The sequence below is a fragment of the Lynx rufus genome, unplaced genomic scaffold, assembly GCF_022079265.1.
Source record: "Lynx rufus isolate CCGP_SWC_20201006 ecotype Redwood Valley unplaced genomic scaffold, mLynRuf1.p SCAF_18, whole genome shotgun sequence".
NCBI lineage: Eukaryota > Metazoa > Chordata > Mammalia > Carnivora > Felidae > Lynx > Lynx rufus.
Window position 1 is genome coordinate 12,808,606 of NW_025814832.1, and position 24,204 is coordinate 12,832,809.

Consider the following 24,204-nt stretch of genomic DNA (forward strand, 5'->3'; position numbering starts at 1 on the left):
AAAATATTAGTGTTTATCATAGTTCTGTGTGAAATCAGATTATTTTACCACTGCTTAAATCATGTGATTGTTGTCCAAGTGGTTTTGGTGGCCAAGGTAAATGAGGCATTGGCTTGCTTGAGGCTAAAAAGGACTCCTAACGCTACCGAAACAAAAACTCATGATAAAGTATAAACTGCCCTTGAAATTGGTTTTCTTCTTTTTAAATTTTTTACTGTTTTTAATTTATTTTTGAGAGAGACAAAGACAGAGTGCAAGCAGGAGAGGGGCAGAGAGAGAGGGAGACACAGAATCCGAAGCAGGATCCAGGCTCTAAGCTGTCGGCAAAGAGCCTGATGCAGGGCTTGAACCCATGAACTGTGAGATCATGACCTGAGCCAAAGTTGGACACTTAACCAACTGAGCCACCTAGGTGCCCCCAAATTGGTTTTCATATGGATCATTCCCTGATGATTTTCTGGAGATTTTTTGTTTTGATTTGCAGGGCCATTAGGAGAGGCAATTTTAATCATTAGTGATTTATTATAATGGATCATTTAGGAACTGGAAGAACACAGAATTCTGGCTCGAAGTCACTCTTTTACACTGAAAATCAGTTTCCTAGTTAGTATTGCTCAGCTACCAGAACAGATTGTTGAAAAGTTTCCTCATATACCAATGCTTTAAAATGACTCAAAAGCTGGCAATATGTACTGAATAGCCTTAAGTTACTTCCATTTAAAAAATGATCTCCACAAATTTGCTTTCTCTCTATTTGAAGTCTCATGAGACAATCTTATACTATCTCTGTGGAGAAAAAATGGAGTAATTAGAAATAGTGGTTAATTAGAAGTAGTTAATTTGGAGAAATTTCTAACTGGTTCTAAGAATCTGTCTGTCTGTCTATCTATCTATCTATCTATCTATTTAAAGTTACTTATTCATTTTGAGAGAGAGAGAGCACAAGCAGGTGAGAGGCAGACAGAGGGAGAGACAGAATCCCAAGCAGAATCCCAATACCTGACTGAGCCACCCAGGTGCCCCTGGTTCTAAGAATTTAAAATTTCTTTACTATTCATAAAAATCCTATGAACCTCAGAATAGTCTTTTTACAATTTATAAAGGATGAAACCAAAGCACAGAAATGCGCCCTTCCTAAAAATGTGTAACTTCACCAGTGTTCATCCTATTCATAATGTCATCACTTAGTTGTTAAAGCCCAAAACACAGGCATCATCCTTGATTCTCTTTTTCCCTTCTATCCCACAACTAACCCAATACTGCTTCACTTCTAGGCCCAGTTCTAGACTGCATCTCCCACCTGGTCTACTGAAATAGCTTCACTACTTGACCCACTGCTTCCGCTCATACTCCCTCCCTGACAACAGTTTATTCTTTGTATACTGGATAGAATACTCTTTTAGAAATGTAAATATGATCATGATACTTTCTAGGTGAAAGTCCTCCAAAAGATTCCCACCTAGAATAAAATTGAAACTATTATTCTATACAAGACCATACTCCATCTGCCACTACTTACCTAGTTAGTTTGCTATCACTTTCTACTTATCTCACTTTGCTTAAATCATACTCTTTTTCTCACTCTTCATCAAAATTCATTCCCTTCTTAGACCTTTGTACTTGTTCCTTTTGTCTGGACTGCTTTTTTCCCACAGTAGCTTTCTCACATACTTCATTAAAGTCTTTGTTAAAATACAGAGAAAGACAGATACCATATGTTTTCACTCTTATGTGGATCCTGAGAGACTTAACAGAAACCCATGAGGGAGGGGAAGGAAAAAAAAAAGGAGGTTAGAGTGGGAGAGAGGCAAAGCATAAGAGACTTCTAAAAACTGAGAACTAACTGAGGGTTGATGGGGGGTGGGAGGGAGGGGAGGGTGGGTGATGGGTATTGAGGAGGGCACCTTTTGGGATGAGCACTGGGTGTTGTATGGAAACCAATTTGACAATAAACTTCATATATTGAAAAAATAAAAAATAAAAAATAAAAAATAAAATGTTATCTCCTGAGAGGGCTTCCCTGATGACACTACGTATATCCAACCATCTATTTATCTGGATTATTATATTTTTTTCATAGCATTTTACACTACTTAAATTTCTCTGTTTATTTCTGTATTCCCATCAGAATGTAAATTCTCTGGCTGAGGAAAGCACATTGATTGATTTGTTTATCACTGTACCTGTGGAGCTTAGAACATGCCTGACATTTTATAGGTATTAAAATATTTGTTGAATGAATGAATGAATGAATGAGTGAACTTGTGTACAACGGTATTCTTTATGTTTTTTTTGTTTCTTTGTTTTTTTCCATAGCTTTGTAGAGGAATAGTCAAAGAGCTATGGAGTTTAACAATGCATATGAAACAGCTATTTTAACTGAATAACTTTATACAAATGCTGGTTGTCCCATTTGTGATTATTACCTATTGGTTTCCTCTGGATTTCCTCTTTATTCCTGCTCTGGGTCTAGACGGCATGAAAATAGTAATTATTTAATTCAAGTAAGTCTGAATTTTGAAATACCTGTTGTGTTTGGGGCTGTTAGGTGTTAAGAGGGATTGAAAAATATGAAAACTTTAGTCTTCTAACACCTAGGAAGAATTTAACATTCTAGTTGGGGAAAATGAGATATGCACAAGAGAAACTCCAAACATTTCAAATACAGCAAAGAAGTAAGCTAATGATAGCAATAAGAGCAAAAGGAATTTAGAACTGTGGAAAGATTCTTCCGTTAGTGGGCTTAATGTAGGAAGCAAATCTTAAAAGGCCATGGTGCTCAGAATTTGTGTGTAGTGGAAGAAGATAAATGTTCAGAATCTGTTATTAGCCAATGTTCAAACATTAGCTCGATAAATAGCACTTTGGGTGTGCTATTTATTGGCATTGATAGAGCGTCAAGAGCATATAGGTGGTTTCTTGGCTACATCTACATCTATATCGGTATATCTGTCATCTATCTCTCCAGCACCTGATTAACTGCATATTTCCGTTGAGGTAGTTTCTTTACTAAACGTTTCCATCCTCCATTGTGCTTAAAACCTTTTTAAAATTTTTATTGCTGTTTCAGCCAATTTTCTACAAACCTCATGCCTATTAATAAGCTATATCCTCATGGGATTGCCGTATTACATTTGATGATACTTATGAAATGCTTAAGACTGTACTGAGCGTTGTTTCAAAAAATCAATAAATGTAAATGTAAAGGAAATGTAACTGACGCAATGACACTGGAGAAATCGCGATCTCTTCCATAGGGGAAATGGAAACAGGTAAGGAAGGAGTCAGGTGAGCTCCACAAACCTTGCTCAAATTGACACGATCACCGGCCGCGCCCCTCATTTAGCTCAATACCTCCTTGGCTCTAGGTTTGCCCACCCGCGCAAGCCAGCCGAGGCTCCCGGAAGGTAAACACATCGAGAAGGGCGGGGCAGAAGGCGGGTTAGGGATGGGTGAGTGGCCAGCAGAAAGTGATTGGCAGCTGCCATGTCCACGTGCTTTGTGCTTCGAACTAGCTGTCGCGAGAATTCGATGTAAACAGACCAGTCCCGGGTCCTCCGACTCCCAGCCCGAGACGCTCAGCTGAGGTGCAGAGGAGTCTGAGACCTAATTCCTTTTGACAAAGCCACGAAGGTGTGCTGTCTGCAAAGGAAAATAGACATGTCCGTAACTCTCCCTTCCTGCCTGCGTTCGCAACCGAACCTGACACCTCGGCTTCACCCAAACTTACATACTGTTTTGTTTTCCCTGGAGCCCCAGCGGATTGGATAAATTCAGGAGGCGGGTCCGCCTCTTTTCTACTTGCTGGTTGGCGAAGCTGACCTCCAAGGGCGGTGCCCGGCCGGAGCCAGTTTCCTTCTGGGATTGGCTAGAAAAGTAGTTCCGCTGAGGCGTGGTAGGAAGTGGTAGCCGTCAATCACGAGGGGAGACTCCAAACAGTGAGCCTTGAGCTGGAGAACAGCGTTTACCGGCGGGGCGGCCGGTGAGAGGGCTGGTGGGGCTGTGGCTTTGGGGAGGCTTGGCGAGAACGAGGTGCAAGCAGCGTGAGGGGAGAGGGCTTGACTGGTGTGGATTCGACGAGAGAGAGCTATCGAGATTGGAGGGGGAGGGGAAGAAGGGCAAGGGGCCAGAGGGCGGCCGGGGGCAGCGGTGGCTCCGCGTTGGAGGTTAAGTGGGTATCGCTGTTCGTGTCTTTCAGGAGAGTGGGGCCTGAGGGTCGTCCTCAGGAGACAGGGCCCTTATAGGACATTTCTTGGAAGGCTCTGTTTCGGGAAATGAAGGGTGGAATGGAAATGAGAGTGCTGAGGGGTTGGTGGTGAAGATACCTACCGAGGAAGGGGTACCTGGACTAGGTGGGGCAAAGGGTGTTTTTGTTGTAGCAGGTGAGACTCCTCGGTTTGGGAATTTTCAAATACGGTGAGAGAATGCTTCTTACTTAGAAGTGATGGTTTTAAGAGCTTTCAAGATTAGTTCCAGGTTGTGGACTTTCCTGAGCCCTGTAAGAGATCATTGATATTGCTGTCAGTCCTCTTTTAGCCTTAACCAAGTACACTCTATGTTCTTAAAATCTACACAGTGATTCAGATGCTTAATGACCATTCAAGGATGAAGATTCAGTGATGTGACAGGAAAGGACAAGGGGCTTCTAATGTCATATAGGTTTTTATTACTTACTTATTAAGGCTCTGGTGTTTAGGTTATAATAGTAAGGGGATTGACAAATCTGATTTAAAAACTCTTGTCAAATTATGATCATGCAATCCTTTTTTTATAGCTGTTACTGACATAACGTTGTATTAGTTTCAGATGCACAACATAATTTGATTTGATATTTGTACATATCTTGAAATGATCACCACAATGTCTAGTTAACATCCATCACCAAACATAGTTACAATGTACAGTCTTGCTCATAGATTCCCAACAGTTTTAGTTGGAAGATATTACCTCACTGTTCCATTAAGTCTCCAAATAATGTGTTGTGTGTATTTTCACTATCTCAATTTAAGATTTTAGTACATTTTAAAATTTTGGCACACAGAGATAGCACATTTTTAAAAAATATTAAGTGGTCTTGTGCTAGACTCTCTATCTAGCACATCTTACCTTTCTAGTTTGTGTTAACAGTGGATGAGAGGGGCCAGAAAGAGTCTTAACTAGTTTTGGGGTTCTGAGGCTTAGTCCAAAAAAAAAAAAAAACCTCTCACGATAATTAGAAAACTTCTTTATCTACTTCCTCTCCTAATCTTCCCCCTTTCTGGTATAATTGGAATTTCTGGGAAGGTTTCCTATATTTTAGGCATTTTTGATAAGGGATCTCTAGTGAGCAACCATAAACCTTTCCCTCTACAGCCAACAATAATGATCAGTTTTTTTCTATCTCTTCCATTCTGCAAACAGGTTTAGTGAATGAAGCTATGGCTACAGATTCTCCCAGAAGACCCAGTCGTTGTACTGGTGGAGTTGTGGTTCGCCCCCAGGCTGTCACGTAAGCAAATTTCAGTATAAGCCTAAAAGCTAAAGAAAATTTGCTCAGAATAGTAACTAACATTCAGGTTTCCTTTCTGAACGTTGATTACTTTTTAAATTTAATTAAGGCTTTATAGGATAATAAATATCGCCAAGGCCAAATAAAAGGAATAATGGGAGGGTCAAGTCGATGTAGTCACGTTTACAGAGTATGTCAAAAACATTGTGCTAAATTCTAAGGAATGATCGTTTTTCCAACTCCAGGTTCAAAAATTGGTGGATCATTAATTCAGTGGATCAGGACCATTATTTAAAAAATGAAATAGCATATAATAGAAAATATAATTGGGAGTATTCTTTTGTGACACACACATGGATATTTTCATATGTATGTATATGTTCACCAGATCCTGATGTAAAATGTATCTCTTACTCTAAGTCTCAGTCAGAAAGTTTCAGAGTCAGTGTCATAAAGAGTACATTCTATATTTTAAGCATTCTTTGACAAAGCCTATTTATACTTTCTGGGAGCATATGATCTTTTTTTTTTAATGTTTATTCACTTTTAGAGAGAGAGGGGGCACGCATGTTTGTGCACGTGAGCAAGGAGAAAGGCAGAAAAGAAGAGAGAGAGAATGCCAAGTGGGCTCTGTGCTTGCTTGATCTCATGATCTCTGAGATCATGACCTGAGCCAAAATCAAGAGTTGGCATTTAACTGACTGAGCCACCCAGGCGCTCCTAGGAGCATATGATCTAACGTGGTTTTAAGATATGTTACTTGAGGGGCACCTGGGCTCAGTCTGTTAAGCATCCGACTTCGGCTCAGGTCATGATCTTACGGTTCATGAGTTCAAGCCCCACATTGGACTCTGTGCTGACAGTTCTGAGCCTGGAGCCTGCTTCAGATTCTATGTCTGTCTGTCTGTCTGTCTGTCTGTCTCTCTCTCCCTCTCTCTGCCTCTCCCCTGCTTGCACTCTGTGTTTTTCTCTTTCTCTCTCAAAAATAAATAAACATTAAAAAAAGATATGTATACTTGAAATCAATATAATTAACAAAAAAGATGCCAGCACAACAGCATGAGAATTGAAAGGAGTATTCTAGTGGGAGTATTTAATGGGAATATTTTAGTATTTTAGATCCTAAAGGGTTTTATTAAGAAGCTAACATAATGTACTTTAAAGGCTGAATGGAGTTTAGACAATTAGAATCAAAGGTACATTTTAGGCAAAGGGACTAGAGTGAACAGATATGGGTAAGGCAAGCTATTTTTGTAAATGGAATATAGGGAGGTTGACCTATATAAAGTAGGTTAGGGTGGACAATTAAGATCCTTCAGCATTTGGATGAGGTGAAACTTGTTTTCTACCTTTTAAAATGTTTATAAGGGAATGTTAATATTTTGTATTATTCCCTTGGGCAGTTTAGCATGTTACATAAAGATTGCCTTTTCAGACTAAGAAAAGTATATGTATTTTACTATAATACTTCCTTTTTTTTCCTTCCTGTATTTCCTGGGGCCATATTTCTTTGCTAACTATGGGCCATGGAACAAGTTAAGCATGTTATTAGCTATGAGTTAGGTACTATTTCAGTCTTCATTTTTCCCCCCTCCCTCTCAGCCTTTGTTTTATAGGTGAGAATACCAAAGCAGGGAGAAATTAAGTAAATTGCCCTTGGGAACAGCCAAGAAGGGGAACCTGGATAAAACCCAGGCGGTTTGTCTCCAGAGCCTGTGCACTTAGGCAGTATTGTATGTTGCATTACCATATTGGTATTCAACATATATTGCTTTTTTTTGTTAATTAAATACGTAATTTTAGTGTTTTTTTTTAAAAACAGTTTTTTATTTATTTGTATTCTTTTAACAAATAATGCTCAAACATCCACTCCATGCCTAAAGTACTGGATTGTAGATTCTGGAGGTAGAAGGGAAAATGAGAGTTGGATTCCTTTCTGTACTAGAGTTTATATTCTAGTGGGAGGAACACTAAGTTACTATAGGCTTGAACACTACACAGTGTGCTATGATAGAGAATGATAGTAGGGAGTAGGACTTAGGCTGTCAGGAAGGGCCTCTCTGAGGAGGTGACACATAAGCTGGAGATATGAAAGGGATGGAAGAGTATGGGAAAGATTCCTGACAGGAACAAAGCTGGTGTAAAGGTTTTGATTCAAGGAGCTTGGTCTATTTTAGGAATTGAAGTTGCAGGAGACTGAAGCAGAGTAAGTTAGGAGAGTGGCAGGAAAATAAGGTTGGAGAGGTAGGCCTAATCAAATTGTTTTTCTTTTTTTTTCTTTTTAGGCCTAATCAGTTTTGGTAGCTATCTAAGGCATACCGCTTTTTTATAGGATTTAGGATAACTCCTATGATTTTCTTTAAATGTAATTTTTCACATGAAATGAAATGAATTGATTTGGTATTTTGAAGAATTTTTTCCCACTTGCTGATATCCATATACTTCCTATTTAAAATATCTCAGTGACCCTAACAGTATCATTTTTCTTCACTTCTTTGCATTGTAATATTTTCTCATGTCTTGTCTATTGCAAAAGTTCTGTGAGGATGTCTTAGTATCTCCTAATTTTGCAGCTGCAGCAAAATACAGATTCATTTTGCTGTATACAGGTAAGAGACTAGGTACGTAACCAATTTAAAGAAAAGGTCATGAAATACTGAGTCATCAGCAACAGTTTTTCTTGCTCTGGTAAATTCTTTTGCTTTGACTCAAGAGGAAGGTCCTGCCATAGCCTTGTGTCATCACTCTTTCAAATACAAGTTAGAATATCTGTGTCAAATTAAGAGAACATGACTTTTAAGAAGAGACAATGTTTAAAAATATTAAAATTTCATTTGCATTTCACTTAATAACATATTCAAAGAAACTAGAAAGCAGGGTTGCAGAACTATCAGTTGATGAGAGTTGGTTTTTTTTCTTTTTTCTTTTTTAAATATTTTAAGTGACTTTAGAAAGAACTTTTTCATGTTTTGTTTTAAGCTGTCAGGATAAATTTTATCCATTTCACCCCTTTCCAGGGAGCAGTCCTACATGGAAAGTGTTGTGACTTTTCTACAGGATGTTGTACCACAGGTAAGTGTCTGTGTAGTTTCAGAAATAGTATACCCCAGTAGTAGAACCATTGGCCAGGAAAGTTCTGAAATGTTCTCTTTCCTAAACTTGACACAGGTATCATCAACTTCACAAAGACTTTTGATGTTTTAGCATCCTGAGCATTGGTAGGGTAGAACCATACTTGTTAGTATTACATGTGCCTTAGTTTTGTGCTGACAGTGGCACAATTATCATTCCTCAGGACTTGCTCTCATAAACAGAATCAAGGTGAGACATTAGTTGAGAGATGGGACTTGGGACTCTCTAGTTGGGTTCTATTTCCAGCATCTTCCTCTTGTCCTCGTTAAATGTTGCCTGTCTGAAGTGATTAATGCAAAGTATATATTTTGCATTTTATTAACTAGATATTATATTAACTAAATACTATACTGAACACAAATCTATATCTTTTTAATATTGAGCAGTATTTATATGCCAAGTAGAGTATACCTTGTTACTCTAACTTATACAGAGTTCCATCTATATAAATGTAACAATAAAGAATAAGAGCAACCCTTCTGGGATCATATCTAGTGCAGTGTTGTCCAGATTTAACATAAATGTCACTTGGCTCATGTGTTAAAAATAATAATTTCCAGGCCCCTTTCCCAGAGAGTTTGACTCAGTGGAATTGAGGTGGCATCCAGTTTGAGCCTCTGGTGATTCTTGTGAAACAGTAGCTGTGGGAAGCACTGTTCCGTGGAACTACTGAAGGGAAAGTTATTTTCTCCTTGTGGTGATGTCAGTATTTCCTGACTGCAAGGGATCTGTAACTGCACTGTTCAGAAAAGGACATTCATAGATCCAGTGTCTCAGCTTTATGACCACATCCTAGAAAAGTCTAAAATCCAGATCTCAGTTATACTAAATAAATTGTATTTATCAAATAAATTAAAGTATCGGGGTATTGGTATTCCTTTATTATGTTCAGACAACTCTAATGGAAATAGGTCACAATGACAAGGTTCATAGGAGCATGTAAAGAATAACAAATGCTTGCGGTGCCTGGGTGGCTCAGTCAGTTGAGTGTCTGACCTTGGCTCAGGTCATGATCTCACAGTTTGTGAGTTCGAGCCCCACATCGGGCTGCTGCTATCAGCACAGAGCCCACTTCAGATCCTCTGTCCCTCTCTTTCGGCTCTTCCCCCACTTGTGCGTGCACTCGCTCGCTCGCTCTCTCTCAAAAATAAATAAAACATTAAAAAAACTTTTAAAAAAGGAATAATAAATGCTTTCCTTTTTTGAGGAACTTGGTTACTAAGGGAAGTAAAATTGCTAAAACAAGCATATCAGTAAGTGTTCTACATGATAGTACAGACTGAATGTGTAATTGCTAAGAGAATGCATAGCAGAGAAAGAGTGAGAGTCAAGTTCCAAAGGATATCAAAAGTAGCATTAGTTAAAATGAATGGAATGCTTGGGTATTTGATGTTGGAGGAGGCTGGCTACCTGGGTATGGTAGGCAAAGGAATTGCTGTGGCTGTAGAGTATCTTAGACTATGTACAGAAGACTAGTTCTAGAGAGCAACCTGGGACTGAAATCCAACCTGGGCTCTACAAACTGCTCTTTCTCTTAAGCCCTGAGCCCTGGCATGAAACTAGTTCCAAGGAAGGGGCGTTTAAAATATTTTGTAATTTGCCTGCCCCTAGAGTGCCTCTTTATCACATTTTTACAAAGGCACCTTTTGTGTTAGTGGAAACCCTGCATGGCAAGCAGTTCTTGCTGGCTGGAGGAGAAAGGCTGTGGTCAGAGGCTTTGAGGGAATAGAGAGTTTGGTAGAGAAACAAGAATACCAGATTGAGTAATAGATTGACAAAAGGGGGTTCTTAAAACTGATAGGGTAAATGTTCTGGAAGGTATAAGATTAATATAGTGTTTATGAGCATTACTACATTAGAAAGGGGATAATCTGTGCAATTGATTGTGAAGATTTGGATCAGAGTAGCAACTGTGGAGGTAAAGCTGTAGTCATGAATCTAAGAATTAGAATGTTCATTCAAGAAATATGTAAGTCATTATTCTGTTTACTCTGGAAAGAAAGCAAAAATTCAGGCAGCAGACATTTACTTGAGCACCCACTATGGGACAGGCACTGTGTTACACTGAAGGGATATTTGGTGCTTCTCCTTAAGGCTTCATGGTCTTGTGTAGCAGTAGTTGGCAAACTTTCCCTCAAAGGGCCGGATAAGCTCTGCAGGTCATACAATATGTGTTGCATCTACTCAGTACTGCTTTTTATGTAAAGGAAAGGGCATGGCCATATTCAAATAAAATTTTATTTATGAACACAGGTGGTGGGCCAGATTTGGTGTTTGGTGACCTCTGGTCTTTTTTTCCCCATATTTAATCCAGAATCCCCCAGTGGTACTGTGCAGTCAACCATTTGGAAAAATTATGTTTTTTGCTGATGTTATGTTCCAACTCCTGTTCTGGAAATCGTCAAATTCATGGAGCCTAGAAATTATTCTCTGGGTTTCCAAATAGCCACAAAAGGGGGAAAATGTGTTGTTAGACTGGTATCAGCTTCTGCAGCTGTTACAGATAGAATGAATTACCATTGTGTTCAGCAGATGTCATTGATGCCTTGTAGATGCCCTTAGCTGTGCTGTTTGATCTAATAATTGTACTTATGAAAATTTATTAAAAAATAATTCAGCAAGGAAAAAGTTAAAGCTCAGAATTTTTCATTTCAGTGTTTGTGTGTGAAAGTTCTACATTTTCAGTGTAAAAAATTGTAGCCAGCCCAGGGGTGACTGGGTGGCTCAGTCTTACTTAAGCGTCTTAACTTTGGCTCAGGTCATGATCTCATGGTCTGTGAATTTGAGCCCCGCAACGGGCTCTGTGCTGACAGCTCAGAGCCTGGAGCCTGCTTCGGATTCTGTGTCTGCCTCTCTCTTTGCCTCTTCCCAACTTGTTCTCTCTCTCAAAAATAAATAAAACTTAAAAAAACTTAAAAAAAATTATAGCCAGCCCAAATGTCAATAGCAGTCAAACAAATTATGGTACGTTATCCCTATAGAATAATTTGCGGTAATTAACAATTATACTTTTTGGCAAAAGGGAGGTTATTTCTGTATGGTAAAAGAAACAAAACATATACATACAACAAAACAATACAACATACCTACAATGGCTGTAACTATGTCTTTTAAAGTTCAACAATAACCTTATGCTTATGAATGGGTATATGTGGTAGAAACCTGGTAAGGAATAAAAGGGAAAATAACGAAATACTGTAAATAATGGGGTGGAAGTTTTGATTCTAAATAAGAGGACTAGAGTAATTGCATCTTGGTTGAAGAAGGAGAGCTAATAATCAGTGCTCGGCAGGAGACTTTTGTGTGGTACATTGATATTGACCTCCATTAAGGTAGCAAGTGAAAGCTGGATGGGCACTGGGTGAGTATGTGCCTCACTAAGAATAAAATACCTACACATGGGCAAGAGATATCATAAGCTAAGAGGCAAAATGACATGATGTCACATGCCTTCTTTGTGCAGACCTGCAGGAAGGCACACAGGAAACAGCACTCAGATGCCTCAGCTTCACATTTTTTTCAAGAATGCTTAGTAAAGAACACCATGTCTGCTAAGGAGAGAGGAGAACTTGAAGACATAGCAAAAGTAGACAAGGCTTGTTTTGAAAGTCTTATTTTCCCCTGAAGGGGAAAGAAAAGTTCAAGAATCCCAGTACACTGAAAGACCTCATTCAACTTTGTTTTGTTCTGCATATCACTCAGAAATCAAAGGAGAACATCTTGCAAATGTTGCAGAGGAATTGAGAGAATGTTGAATAATGCTGCAGGTGATAAATCTGCTAAACTGAAGAAAATTCTGAAAAATGTTACTGCTTTACCAGATGAAAGGAGAGCGTGATGTGGGGAGAAAAAGTTGTCTTAAATGCACTGTGCTATTCCAGATTGGATCCTGGAACTGAGAAAGAACATTAGTGGAAAAACTGATGAAATCCAAATGAAGTGTGGGGCTTAATTAATAGTAATGCATCACTGTCAGTGTCCTAGTTTTGAGAAATGTTCCATGGTAAAGTCAGATTTGATTAGATAGTTAACATTAGGGGAAACTGGTTGAGGGATATATGAGAACTTTGTACTGTATGTAATAATCTAAAATTATTCCAAAATAAAAAGTTTATTTTTACAAAAGATTTTAAGCATGAAAAGAAAGAGGAAGGAGGTGAGGATGAGGCAGTTGAAGATAAAGTTGATAAATTAGTTAGATATAGTGCAGGTTTTCTCCTCTTCTTCAAAGGAATTAACTACTCTATACACATCTCACTTTTTTTTTAAAGGCAATGAGATTTGTAAGGATTTGTAAGATAATTTCTTTTACGTAGTAAATTTATTAAAGTAATTTTGTCTTTTAGTAGTATTTTCAATGTAGATAATTTTTTTTGAGAGAGCGTGCATGTGTATGTGTGTGTGTGTGTGTGTGTGTGTTTGCGTGTGAGTGTGTGCACTAGCAGGGGCAGAGAGAATCTCAAGCAGCCTCCATGGCTGGTGTGAGCCCAATGCCGGGCTCTGTCTTACCACTGAGATCACGATCTGAGCCAAAATCAAGAGTCAGATGCTTAATCGACTGAGCCACCCAGGCACCCAATGTAGATACTTTTCAGTTATCATACAAGGTACAAGGGCTGTAAACTGGCATGGAAATTTAAAGTGGGTCGAGTATAACACAAATTATATGCAGGTTGGTAGTTTTTATATGCTTTTGGTACAGTTTATATTAAATAATTATTTTGTGAACTGGGTACCACTTTATAATTGAAAATGTTGCAGGCCTTTTGTTGACATTCTAAATGCTTATAAATATATACAATTTTTAAACATTTTAAAATGGAAACATTTGCTTTATGCAGCAATGACTCCCTTTAAATATGGATGGACACGGTTGACACTTATGATTTCATGGCAGCTAAGCTTATCTTTGTGAACTTTGCTGGCCTGCAGAAACCAGCTAATAGGTTGGGTCTAGAAGCCAGATAAGAGACTTAAAAAGTTTAATACTGTACTTTTTTATTCACCCCCAACTCTGGCTCTTGTCTTCTACCTGGAACTGGAGGCAAGCAGAAAGTAATATGTTAGAAAATTCTAGGTAGAGTGTAGTTACATGATCATAAACACCTGAGACTAAATAGATACGTGTGGTAGTTTTGTTTTTTCTTCTTTTTTTTTTAATTTTTTTTAACATTTATTTATTTTTGAGAGACAGAGAGAGAGAGAGAGAGACAAAGTGCAAGTGGGGGAGGGGTAGAGAGAGAAGGTGACACAGAATCCGAAGCAGGCTCTGGGCTCTGAGCAAGCTGTCAGCACAGAGCCCAATATGGGGCTCAAACCCACGAACCATGAGATCATGACCTGAGCTAAAGTCAGATGTTCAACTGACTGAGCCACCCAGGTGCCCCAATTTTGTTTGTTTCTTAAGCCTTCTTATTTGTTGATCAATATAGGGGGTGATGTAGGTTTTTGAGTGCCTTTCAGTTATAGTGATGTTTCCTAATAGACTATGATCATTGTATTTTAGGTTTCTGCAATTCTTTAGTAAGTTAAAACCCCTTTTCTTGGCCAAGGTTATCACAGTTCTATATAACTTTCTTTGGGAGTAAAGATATTACAAAATGTGCTAGTTCCTAAGATGTTGGAACATCTTGGTGAAGTTGGAAAGAGGTAAGATTGGCTTTATTTAAGTTACTTTTTGTCTTGAACATCTATAATACTATACCTGTAAAACATTTTTATTCAAACATTTCTATTTACTATGCAGGCTTACAGTGGAACACCTCTGACAGAAGAAAAGGAGAAAATAGTCTGGGTCAGATTTGAAAATGCAGATTTAAATGGTATGGTTTTAACTTTTTTGGAACATATGAATTAAATGTTTGTTGGAGGATGACCTAATTCTAAAAAGAGAACTCTTACTTTAGATTACTTTCTCTACAGTAAGTTTTTAGTTTTCAAACGAAATTTATTTTTAGTTGAAAAAGTAACGTAACCACACTATGGAAACTTCATTAGAACTTGTACAAGTCTTTAAAAAGTTTTTTTTTTATGTTTGGTTATTTTTGAGAGACAGAGAGAGACAGCATGAGTGGGGGAGGAGCAGAGAGAGAGGGAGACACAGAATCCGAAGTAGGCTCCAGGCTCTGAGCTGTCAGCACAGAGCCCGATGGGCTTGGACTCACGAACAGTAAGATCATGACCTGAGCCGAGGTTGGACACTTAACCGACTGAGCCACACAGGCGCCCCTGTATTGTACAAGTCTTAAAGTAACTGTAACATATGGTGCCTAGCCTTAAGCTTTAGGACATAAAGATTTCTTAGAGAAGTTAATGTTTGATCAGTTGTATAGGATTTATAACTGCACACTTATCATTACTGTTGAACTTTTTAGACTTTTAACATTTTTTTCTGGACAGGATTTATGTCTGGGTTGGCTCTTTTGTGCTCAGATACATTCCTGCATTCCATTTCTTTGCTCCATCCTGCTCCCTTGCAAGGTGGCTGCCCATTGTCTTTTTCCCATGATACCATGTCTGTTGTCTTCTGCTGAGTTTGGGAGGCATTGGTGAGAAATTGAATGAGAGGATGGGAGAAAGGGAAGAATATTATTCCTTCTCCTCTCTCTGTTAGTGACTGCATTTCCTCTGTCGTTCTAGCTTCTTCCAGGCAGTTCCATTGGTGTTCCAGTTTTTGCCAGATGACCCAGCATCCTATACTCTCTGTCTCCCAAGCCTAGGGGTGGTAATGGTTTCCTACTGTTGTTAATACAATAGGCAGCCTCAAAGTTCCTTTTTTAGTCTCTCAGCTATTCTGTCGTCTGTAACCAGTTGTCTTTATTAAATTCTCAGTTATGAACACACTGAATTATTTTCATTTCCTAGTGGGTCTTTGACCGATATCATACTCTTGAGTATTCATCTCCTCTAAGACTTTGAAAATGTGATGCTGTATTTTTTTTTCTTTAAGCTACTGTCCAGGAGAGAGAGGCTAAGTAGCACTTCTGCAAATTGTTTTTTGTTTTTTTTTTTGCATTTTGGATTCTTTATTAGCTAATTCATTCAAATAATAGCAACTTGTTGGGCTCTCTTTGTGGGAAATAAAAATTCATTTGTATGGGTAATTATTTATGACATAAACTTTTCCTACTATGTTTGCCTTTGAAAGCTTCTTATATCTTTGATTTTCTTTCTTTTTATGACTGTTAAATTGCCTTGTTTACTAGTGTATCCTTCTTTTTTCCTTTCCTTCATTAATAACTAGGTAACTATTCATCTTTTGTTTTCTATCTTTTCCTCTTGAATTCAGACTCTTCTTTTCTGGAAGTATATTTTGTTTTGTGGATGTCAGAAAGTATTAGAGAGCTCTCTCTCTCTCTTTCTTTTTTCTTTTTTTTAAAGATTTTATTCTTAAGTAATCTCTGCTTCCAGTGTGGGGGTCAAAGCCACAACCCTGAGATCAAGAGTTGTATGCTCCATTGACTGAGCCAGCCAGGCTTAGCATTAGAGCACTTTCTTTCTTTCTTTCCTTTTTTTTTTTTTTTTTAATGTTTATTCTTGAAGAAGAGACAGAATTCAGGCAGGAGAGAGTCAGAGAGACACAGAATCCAAAGCAGGCTCCAGGCTCTGAATGGTCAGCATAGAACCTGATGTGGGGCTTGAACCCACAAACTGTGAGATCATGACCTGAGCCAAAGTTGGATGCTTAACTGACTGAGCCACCCAGGTGCCCCTAGAGAACTTACTTACCTTAATTACAAAGCAAATGGTTGTCATCTTGGAAATATTAGTGCCAGATGGTAGCAAGAGCTTGTTATACAACATACGTGAAATATTAAAAATAATTTTTAGGGGCGCCTGGGTGGCGCAGTCGGTTAAGTGTCCGACTTCAGCCAGGTCATGATCTCGCGGTCCGTGAGTTCGAGCCCCGCGTCGGGCTCTGGGCTGATGGCTCAGAGCCTGGAGCCTGTTTCCGATTCTGTGTCTCCCTCTCTCTCTGCCCTTCCCCCGTTCATGCTCTGTCTCTCTCTGTCCCAAAAATAAATAAACGTTGGAAAAAAAAATAATTTTTATTTTTTTTTATTTTTTAACTTTTAATTATTATTATTTTTTAAATGTTTATTTTTGAGGGAGAGAGACGGAGTGAGAGCAGGAGAGGCAGAGAGAGAGAGGGAGACACAGAATCCGAAGCAGGCTCCAGGCTCTGAGCTGTCAGTACAGAGCCTGACACGGGGCTTGAACTCACGAGCTGTGAGATCATGACCTGAGCCTAAGTTGGACGCTTAACTGACTGAGCCATCCAGGTGCCCCTTAGCTTTTAATTATTTTTTTAATTTAAATCCAAGTTAGTCAACATATAGTGTAATAATAATTTCAGGAATAGAATTTAGTGATTAATCACTTACATATAACACCCAGTGCTCATTCCAACAAGTGTCCTCCTTATTGCCCCCACCCCTTTAGTCCTTCCCCCTACCCAACACCCTGCCAGCGACCCTCAGTTTATTCTCTGTATTTAAGAGTCTCTTATATTTTGTTCCCCACTCTGTTTTTGTTTTAATTTTTTAATGTTTATTTATTTTTGAGAGAGAGAGAGAGAGAGAGAGAGTGAGTATGAGAGGCAGAGGAGCAGAGAGAGGAGACACAGAATCCGAAGCATTGCTCCAGGCTTTGAGCTGTCAGCACAGAGCCCGACGTGGGGCTTGAACTCATGGACTGCGAGATCATGACCTGAGCCGAGGTCGGACACTTAACTGACTGAACCACCCAGGCGCCCCTGTCCCCCACCCTGTTTTTATATTATTTTTGCTTCCCTTCCCTTATGTTCATCTATTTTTTGTCTTAAATTCTACCTGAGTGAAATCGTCTATTTGTGTTTCTCTGACTGACTTGTTTCATTTAGCATAATATGCTCTAGTTCCATACATGTTCAGATGGCAAGATTTCATTCTTTTTGATTGTCGAGTAATATTCCATTATACGTGTGTGTGTGTGTGTGTGTGTGTGTGTGTGTGTGTGTGTGTGTATATATGTCACATCTTTTTTTTTTAAATTTTTTTTAATGTTTATTTATTTTTGAGACAGAGAGAGAGGGAGCATGAACGGGGGAGGGTCAGAGAGAGAGGGAGACACAGAATCTGAAACAGGCTCCAGGCTCTGAGCGGTCAGCACAGAGCCCGACGTGGGGCTTGAACTCACAGACTGTGAGATCATGACCTGAGCCAAAGTCGGCCGCTTAACTGACTGAGCCACCCAGGCGCCCCTGTCACATCTTCTTTATCCATTCATCAGTGGATGGACATTTGGACTTTTTCCATACTTGGCTGTTGTCGATAGTGCTGCTATAAACATTGGGGTGCATGTGGCCCTTTGAATCAGCACTCCTGTATCCTATGGTTAAATAACTAGTAGTGTAATTGCTGGATTGTAGGGTGGTTCTATTTTAAATTTTTTGAGGAACCTCCATACTGTCTTCCAGAGTGGCTGCACCAGTTGCATTCCCATCAGCAGTGCAAAAGGGTTTCTCTTTCTCCACATCTTTGCCACCATCTGTTGTTGCCTGAGTTGTTAATGTTAGCCATTCTCACAAGTGTGAGGTGGTGTGTCATTGTGGTTTTTATTTATATTTCCCTGATAATTAGTGATGTTGAGCATTTTTTCATGTGTCAGCCATGTGGATGCCTTCTTTGGAAAAGTGTCTATTCATGTCTTTTGCCCATTTCTTCACTGGATTGTTTGTTTTTTGGGTGTTACACTTGATAAGTTCTTTATAGATTTTGGATAGTAACCCTTTATCCTATATGTCGTTTGCAAATATCTTCTCCTATTCCATTGGTTGCCTCTTAGTTTTGTTGATTGTTAGCTTAGTTGTGCAGAAGCTTTTTATCTTGATGAAGTCCCAATAGTTGATTTTTGCTTTTGTTTCCCTTGCCTCTGGAGACATGTCAAGTAAGAAGTTGCTGTGGCTGAGGTTAAAGAGGTTGTTGCCTATTTTCTCCTCTAGGATTTTGATGGCTTCCTGTCTTACATTTATGTCTTTCATCTATTTTGAGTTTATTTTTGTGTGTGGTGTAAGAAAGTGGTCCAGGTTCATTCTTCTGCATGTTGCTGTCCAGTTTTCCCAGCACCGTTTGCTGAAGAGACTATCTTTTTTCCATTGGATATTCTTTCCTGCTTTGTCAAAGATTAGTTGGCCATTCATTTGTGGGCCCATTTCTGGGTTTTCTTTTCTGTTCCATTGATCTGTATATCTGTTCTTCTGCCAGTACCATACTGTCTTGATGATTACAGCTTTGTAATACAGCTTGACATCCAGGATTGTGATGCCTCCTGCTTTGGTTTTCTTTTTTCAGGATTGCTTTGGCTATTGGGGTCTTTTCTGGTTCCATCTAAATTTAGGATTGTTTGTTCTAGCTCTGTGAAGAATGCTGGTGTTATTTTGATAGGGATTACTGAAAATAATTTTTAAAGGCATAGGTTCATGTCCACAACAAAAACCAAAATGATTTTAATATCGCAAAATTAACATTTAGAAAATGTCAAAATAATCTTTACCTAAGCATGGTTTCTGTTGTTTTGTTTTTGTTTTTGTTTTGTTTTTAAATAGTGAGTAAGAATTGCTGGCATAATATTCCATAAAGCCTTTGCTTTATTGAAGTAAAATGCACCTGGAAATGTAGATGGGTCTTGCTTGAAAATTATTTTAGTCTGTGTGTGCTATTGAACTTACAGTAGTTGTTTTATTTTTATTTATTTATTTATTTTTCAGAAGGTTATCTTTTGGTTTTATTGATTGTTTCCTCTGCTGTACAGAAGCTTTTTAAAAAATATAGTCCAAATAGTTTATTTTTGCTTTTGTTTCCCTTGCCTTAGGAAATGTATCTAGAAAAGTGTTGTTACAGCTGATATCCAAGAAATTACTACCTGTGCTCTCTTCTAGGATATTTATGGTTTCAGGTATCACGTTTAGAATACAGAGCTTTCACCTCTTTGGTTAAGTTTATTTCTAGGTATTTTGTTATTTTTGATATAATCATAAATAGGACTGCCTTCACAATTTGTCTTTATGTTCCTTTATTGTTAATGTATAGAAGTGCAACAGATTTCTATACACTGATTTTGTATCCTGTGACCTTACTGAATTCACTTACTGAATTCACAGAAACTTGTAGTTTTTTGGTGGAGTCTTTTAGGGTGTTTTTTTTTTTAATATTTTATTTTATTTTATTTTATTTTATTTTATTTCATTTCATTTCATTTCATTTCATTTCATTTCATTTCATTTCATTTCATTTCATTTCAGTCATTTACATCCAAATTAGTTAGCATATAGTACAGCAATGATTTCAGGAGTAGATTCCTTAATGCCCCTTACCCATTTAGCCCATCCCTCCTCCCACAGTCCCTCCAGCAACCCTCTGTTCCCCATATTTAAGAGTCTCTTATGTTTTGTCCCCCTCCCTGTTTTTGTATCATTTTTGCTTCCCTTCCCTTATGTTCATTCATCTGTACTGTGTCTTAAAGTCCTCATATGAGTGAAGTCATATGTTGTCTTTCTCTGATTAATTTCACTTAGCATAATAACCTCTAGTTCCATCCACGTAGTTAGAAATGGCAAGATTTCATTCTTTTTGATTGCCAAGTAATACTCCATTGTATGTATGTGTGTGTGTATATATATATGTATGTACATATATATATATACACACACACCACATCTTATCTATTCATCCATCGTTGGACATTTGGGCTCTTTCCATACTTTGGCTATTGTTGATAGTGCTGCTATAAACATTGGGGTGTATGTGTCACTTCGAAACGGCACACCTGTATCCCTTGGAAAAATACCTGGTAGTACAATTGCTGGGTTGTAGGGTAGTTTTATTTTTAATTTTTTGGAGGAAACTCCATACTGTTTTCCAGAGTGGCTGCACCAGTTTGCATTCCCACCAGCAGTATTAGAGGGTTCTCCTTTCTCCACATCCTCACCAACACCTGTTGTTTCTTGTGTTGTTAATGTTAGCCATTCTGACAGGTTTGAAGTGGTATCTCATTGTGGTTTTGATTTATATTTCCCTGATGATGAGTGATGTGGAGCATCTTTTCATGTGTCTCTTGGCCATCTGGATACCTTCTTTGGAAGAATGTCTCTTCATGTCTTCTGTCCATTTCTTCCCTGGATTATTTGTTTTTTGGCCATTGAGTTTGATAAGTTCTTTATAGATTTTGGATACTAAGCTTTTATCCAGTACATCATTTGCAAATATCTTCTCCCATTCCATAGGCTGCCTGTTAATTTTGTTGATTGTTTGCTCTGCAGAAGCTTTTTATCTTGATGAAATCCCTATAGTTCATTTTTGCTTTTGTTTCCCATGCCTCTGGAGACATGTCAATAAGAAGTTGCCACGGCCGATATCAGAGAGATTGCTTCCTGTGTTGTCCTCTAGGATTTTTCTGGTTTTCTGTCTTACATTTAGGTCTTTCATCCATTTTTTAATTTATTTTTGTGTATGGTGTAATAAAGTTGTCCAGTGTCATTCTCTTGCATGTTGCTGTCCAGTTTTTCCCACACCATTTGTTGAAGAGACTGTCTTTTTTTCCCTTGGATATTTTTTCCTGCTTTGTTGAAGATCAATTGACCATTTAGTTGTGGGTCCATTTCTGGGTTTTCTGTTGTGTTGCATTGATCTGTATATCTGTTTTTGTGCCAGTACCATACTGTCTTGATGACTGCAGCTTTGTATTATAGCTTGAGGTCTGGAATTGTGATGCCTCCCGGTTTGTTTTTCTTTTTAAAAGTTGCTTTGGCTATTTGGAGCCTTTTCTGGTTCCATCCAAATTTAAGATTGTTCTAGCCCTGTGAAAAATGCTGATGGTAATTTGATATGGATTGCATTAAATGGCTAGATTGCTTTGGGTAGTGTAGACATTTTAACAATATTTGTTCTTCCGACCTGTGAGCATGGAATGTTTTTCCATTTCTTTGTGTCATCTGCGATTTCTTTCATAAGTGTTCTATAGTTTTCAGAGTACAGACCTTTTACCTTTTTGGTTAGGTTTATTCCTAGCTATCTTACGTTTTTTTGGTGCAATTTTAAATGGGATCAATTCCTTGATTTTGTTTTCTGCTCCTTCATTATTGGTGTATAGAAATGCAACAGAATGTACATTGAGTTTATATCCTATGACTTTGCTGAATTTGTGTATCAGTTCTAGCAATTTTTTGGTGGAGTCTTTTGGGTTTTCTGCATAGAGTATCATGTTGTCTATGAATAGTGAAAGTTTGACTCCTTTCAATTCCATTTGGATGCCTTTTGTTTCTTTTTGTTTTTCTGATTGTTGAGGCTAGGACTTGAAATTTTATGTTGAGCAACAGTGGTAAGAGTGGACATCCCTGTCTTGTTCCTGACCATAGAGGAAAAGCTTTCAGTTTTTCCCCATTGAGAGTATTAGCTAAGGGTCTTTTGTATATGGCCTGTATGATGTTGAGGTGTTTCCTCTATCCCTACTTTGGTGAAGGTTTTTATCAAGAATTGATGCTGTATTTGGTCAAATACTTTTTCTGCATCTGTTGAGAGATCATATGGTTCTTATCCTTTCTTTCATTAATGCGGCATATCACATTGATTTATGAATATTGAAGCACTCCTGCAGTCCAAGAATAGTGGTGAATAATTCTTTTAATGTACTGTTGGATTTGATTTACTAGTATCTTTTTGAGAATTTTTGCGTCCATGTTCATCAGGGATATTGGCGTGTAATTCTCCATTTTAGTGGGATCTTTGTCTTGTTTTGGAATCAAGGTAATGCTCGCCTCATAGAATGAGTTTGGAAGTTTTCCTCCCATTTCTATTTTATGGATCAGTTTGAAAAGAATAGGTATATTAACTCTTCTTTAAATGTTTGGTTTAAATGTCTGGTAGAATTCCCCTGGGAAGTCATCTGGCCCTAGACTTTTGTTTGTTGGGAGATTTTTTATTACTGATTCAATTTGTTTGCTGATTTTGAGTCTGTTCAAATTTTCTATTTCTTCCTGTTTCAGTTTTGGTAGTTTGTATGTTTCTAGGAATTTATCCATTTCTTCCAGATTACCGTTTGTTGGCATATAATTTTTCATAATATGCTCTTATAATTGTTTGTTTTTCTGTGGTGTTGGTTGTGATCTCTCCTCTTTCATTTGTGATTTTATTTATTTGAGGCCCTTATCTTTTCTTTTTGATAAGTCTGGCTAGGGATATATCAGTTTTATTATTTCTTTCAGAAAACCAGCTTTTAGTTTCATCGGTCTGTTCTGTTTCTTGTTTTGTTTTGTTTGTCTGTTTCTATGTCATTTATTTCTGCTCTACTCTTTATTGTTTCCCTTCTGCTGGCTTTAGGCTTTATTTGCTGTTCCTTTTCTACCTCCTTTACGTGTTAGATTAGGTTGTGAATTTGAGACTTTTCTTGCTTCTTGAGGTAGGCCTCTATTATAATATACTTCCCTCTTATGATTGCCTTTGCTTCATCCCAAAGGTTCTGGACTGTTATGTTTTTATTTTCATTTTCTTCCATGTATTTTTTTTATTTTTTCTTTAATTTCTTGGTTAACTCAATGATTCCATAGTAGGGTGTTCTTTAGCCTCCATGTATTTATTGTCTTTCCAAATTTTTCTTGTGGTTGACTTCAAGTTTCATAGTGGTGTGGTCTGAAAGTATACACGATATGATCTCAGTCTTTTTGTACTTGTTGAGGACTGATTTGTGACCAAATATGTGATCTATTCAGGAGAGTGTTCCATGTGCACTCAAAAAGAATGTGTGTTCTGCTGCTTTATGATGAAATGTTGTGAATATATCTCTTAAGTCAGTCTGGTCCAGTGTGCCATTCAAAGTCTTGCAGAATAATTTAGAAGGTTATTAGCTGTCTATAGATTTAAATTATTTTATATTATTAATGAAACTCTATTAGCTATTAATTAAATTAAAAGTTACAGTGTTCTGATTGAAAATTCTGCTCTGGTGGTTGCTTTCTCCTCCTTTCATCAGGCCTGGAAGCTCTGCTTTTTAGTTTGGAATGATAAGAGTGGTACCAGTTGGCCCTTTGTCTCCAGATTGCAGCCCGTTTCATTATGACTTATCATGGTTGGGGGTTGAGTAGTTGACGACTGACAGAAGATAATTCTAAGGAACATGGCTTATTGGGACTCTCTAATCCTGGGTTTTCCTAGGTGTCTCCATTCTTAATCGTTGCATTAACTTTGACTTGGTGTTAGGTAGAGACTACTGCTTTTGGAACTCATTGAAGAGTGGGATTATGTCCCTTAGTGTCATTGTCACCATTCTCTTTCTGCTTCCAGGCAGTCTGGTTTATATCTAAGCTTGTTTTTCTTGAGGCATTGTACTGGAAAAAGCACAAGAAGTAGCCAAAGCAAGTTAATATCCTAACATTTTTCTATCAGAGTCCCTAAAGGTGAGCATATAATTTGAGTCCCAAAATGCATCATGTTAACCAGGTGGTTTTCTATAGTATTACAAGAACTGCCAACCTTCTAGCCTGTGAGGGGAAATTCTTATCACTTCCTAGCCCATCTTGACTTGGTCAGTTCTAGTATAAAAGTACTAGTATA

General features: G+C 38.1%; 1 protein-coding gene across 6 annotated transcripts in view; it reads left to right on the forward strand.

The window, feature by feature from the left end:
- The first annotated feature begins 3,883 nt into the window (after positions 1–3,883).
- The window catches only part of BCAS3 (BCAS3 microtubule associated cell migration factor), a 616,861-nt gene continuing 596,540 nt past the window's right edge, over positions 3,884–24,204 (forward strand). For 5 of the 6 annotated variants that reach the window (XM_047080915.1, XM_047080917.1, XM_047080916.1 and 2 more), the window contains exons 1-4: positions 3,884–3,982; positions 5,401–5,488; positions 8,506–8,560; positions 14,367–14,442. In XM_047080915.1, the coding sequence (XP_046936871.1) occupies positions 5,418–5,488; positions 8,506–8,560; positions 14,367–14,442 (202 nt within the window). In that variant the 5' untranslated portion in view covers positions 3,884–3,982; positions 5,401–5,417. Of the gene's footprint in view, positions 3,983–5,400; positions 5,489–8,505; positions 8,561–14,366; positions 14,443–24,204 lie in introns of those variants that run through there. The other variant, XM_047080919.1, reaches the window with a different exon arrangement.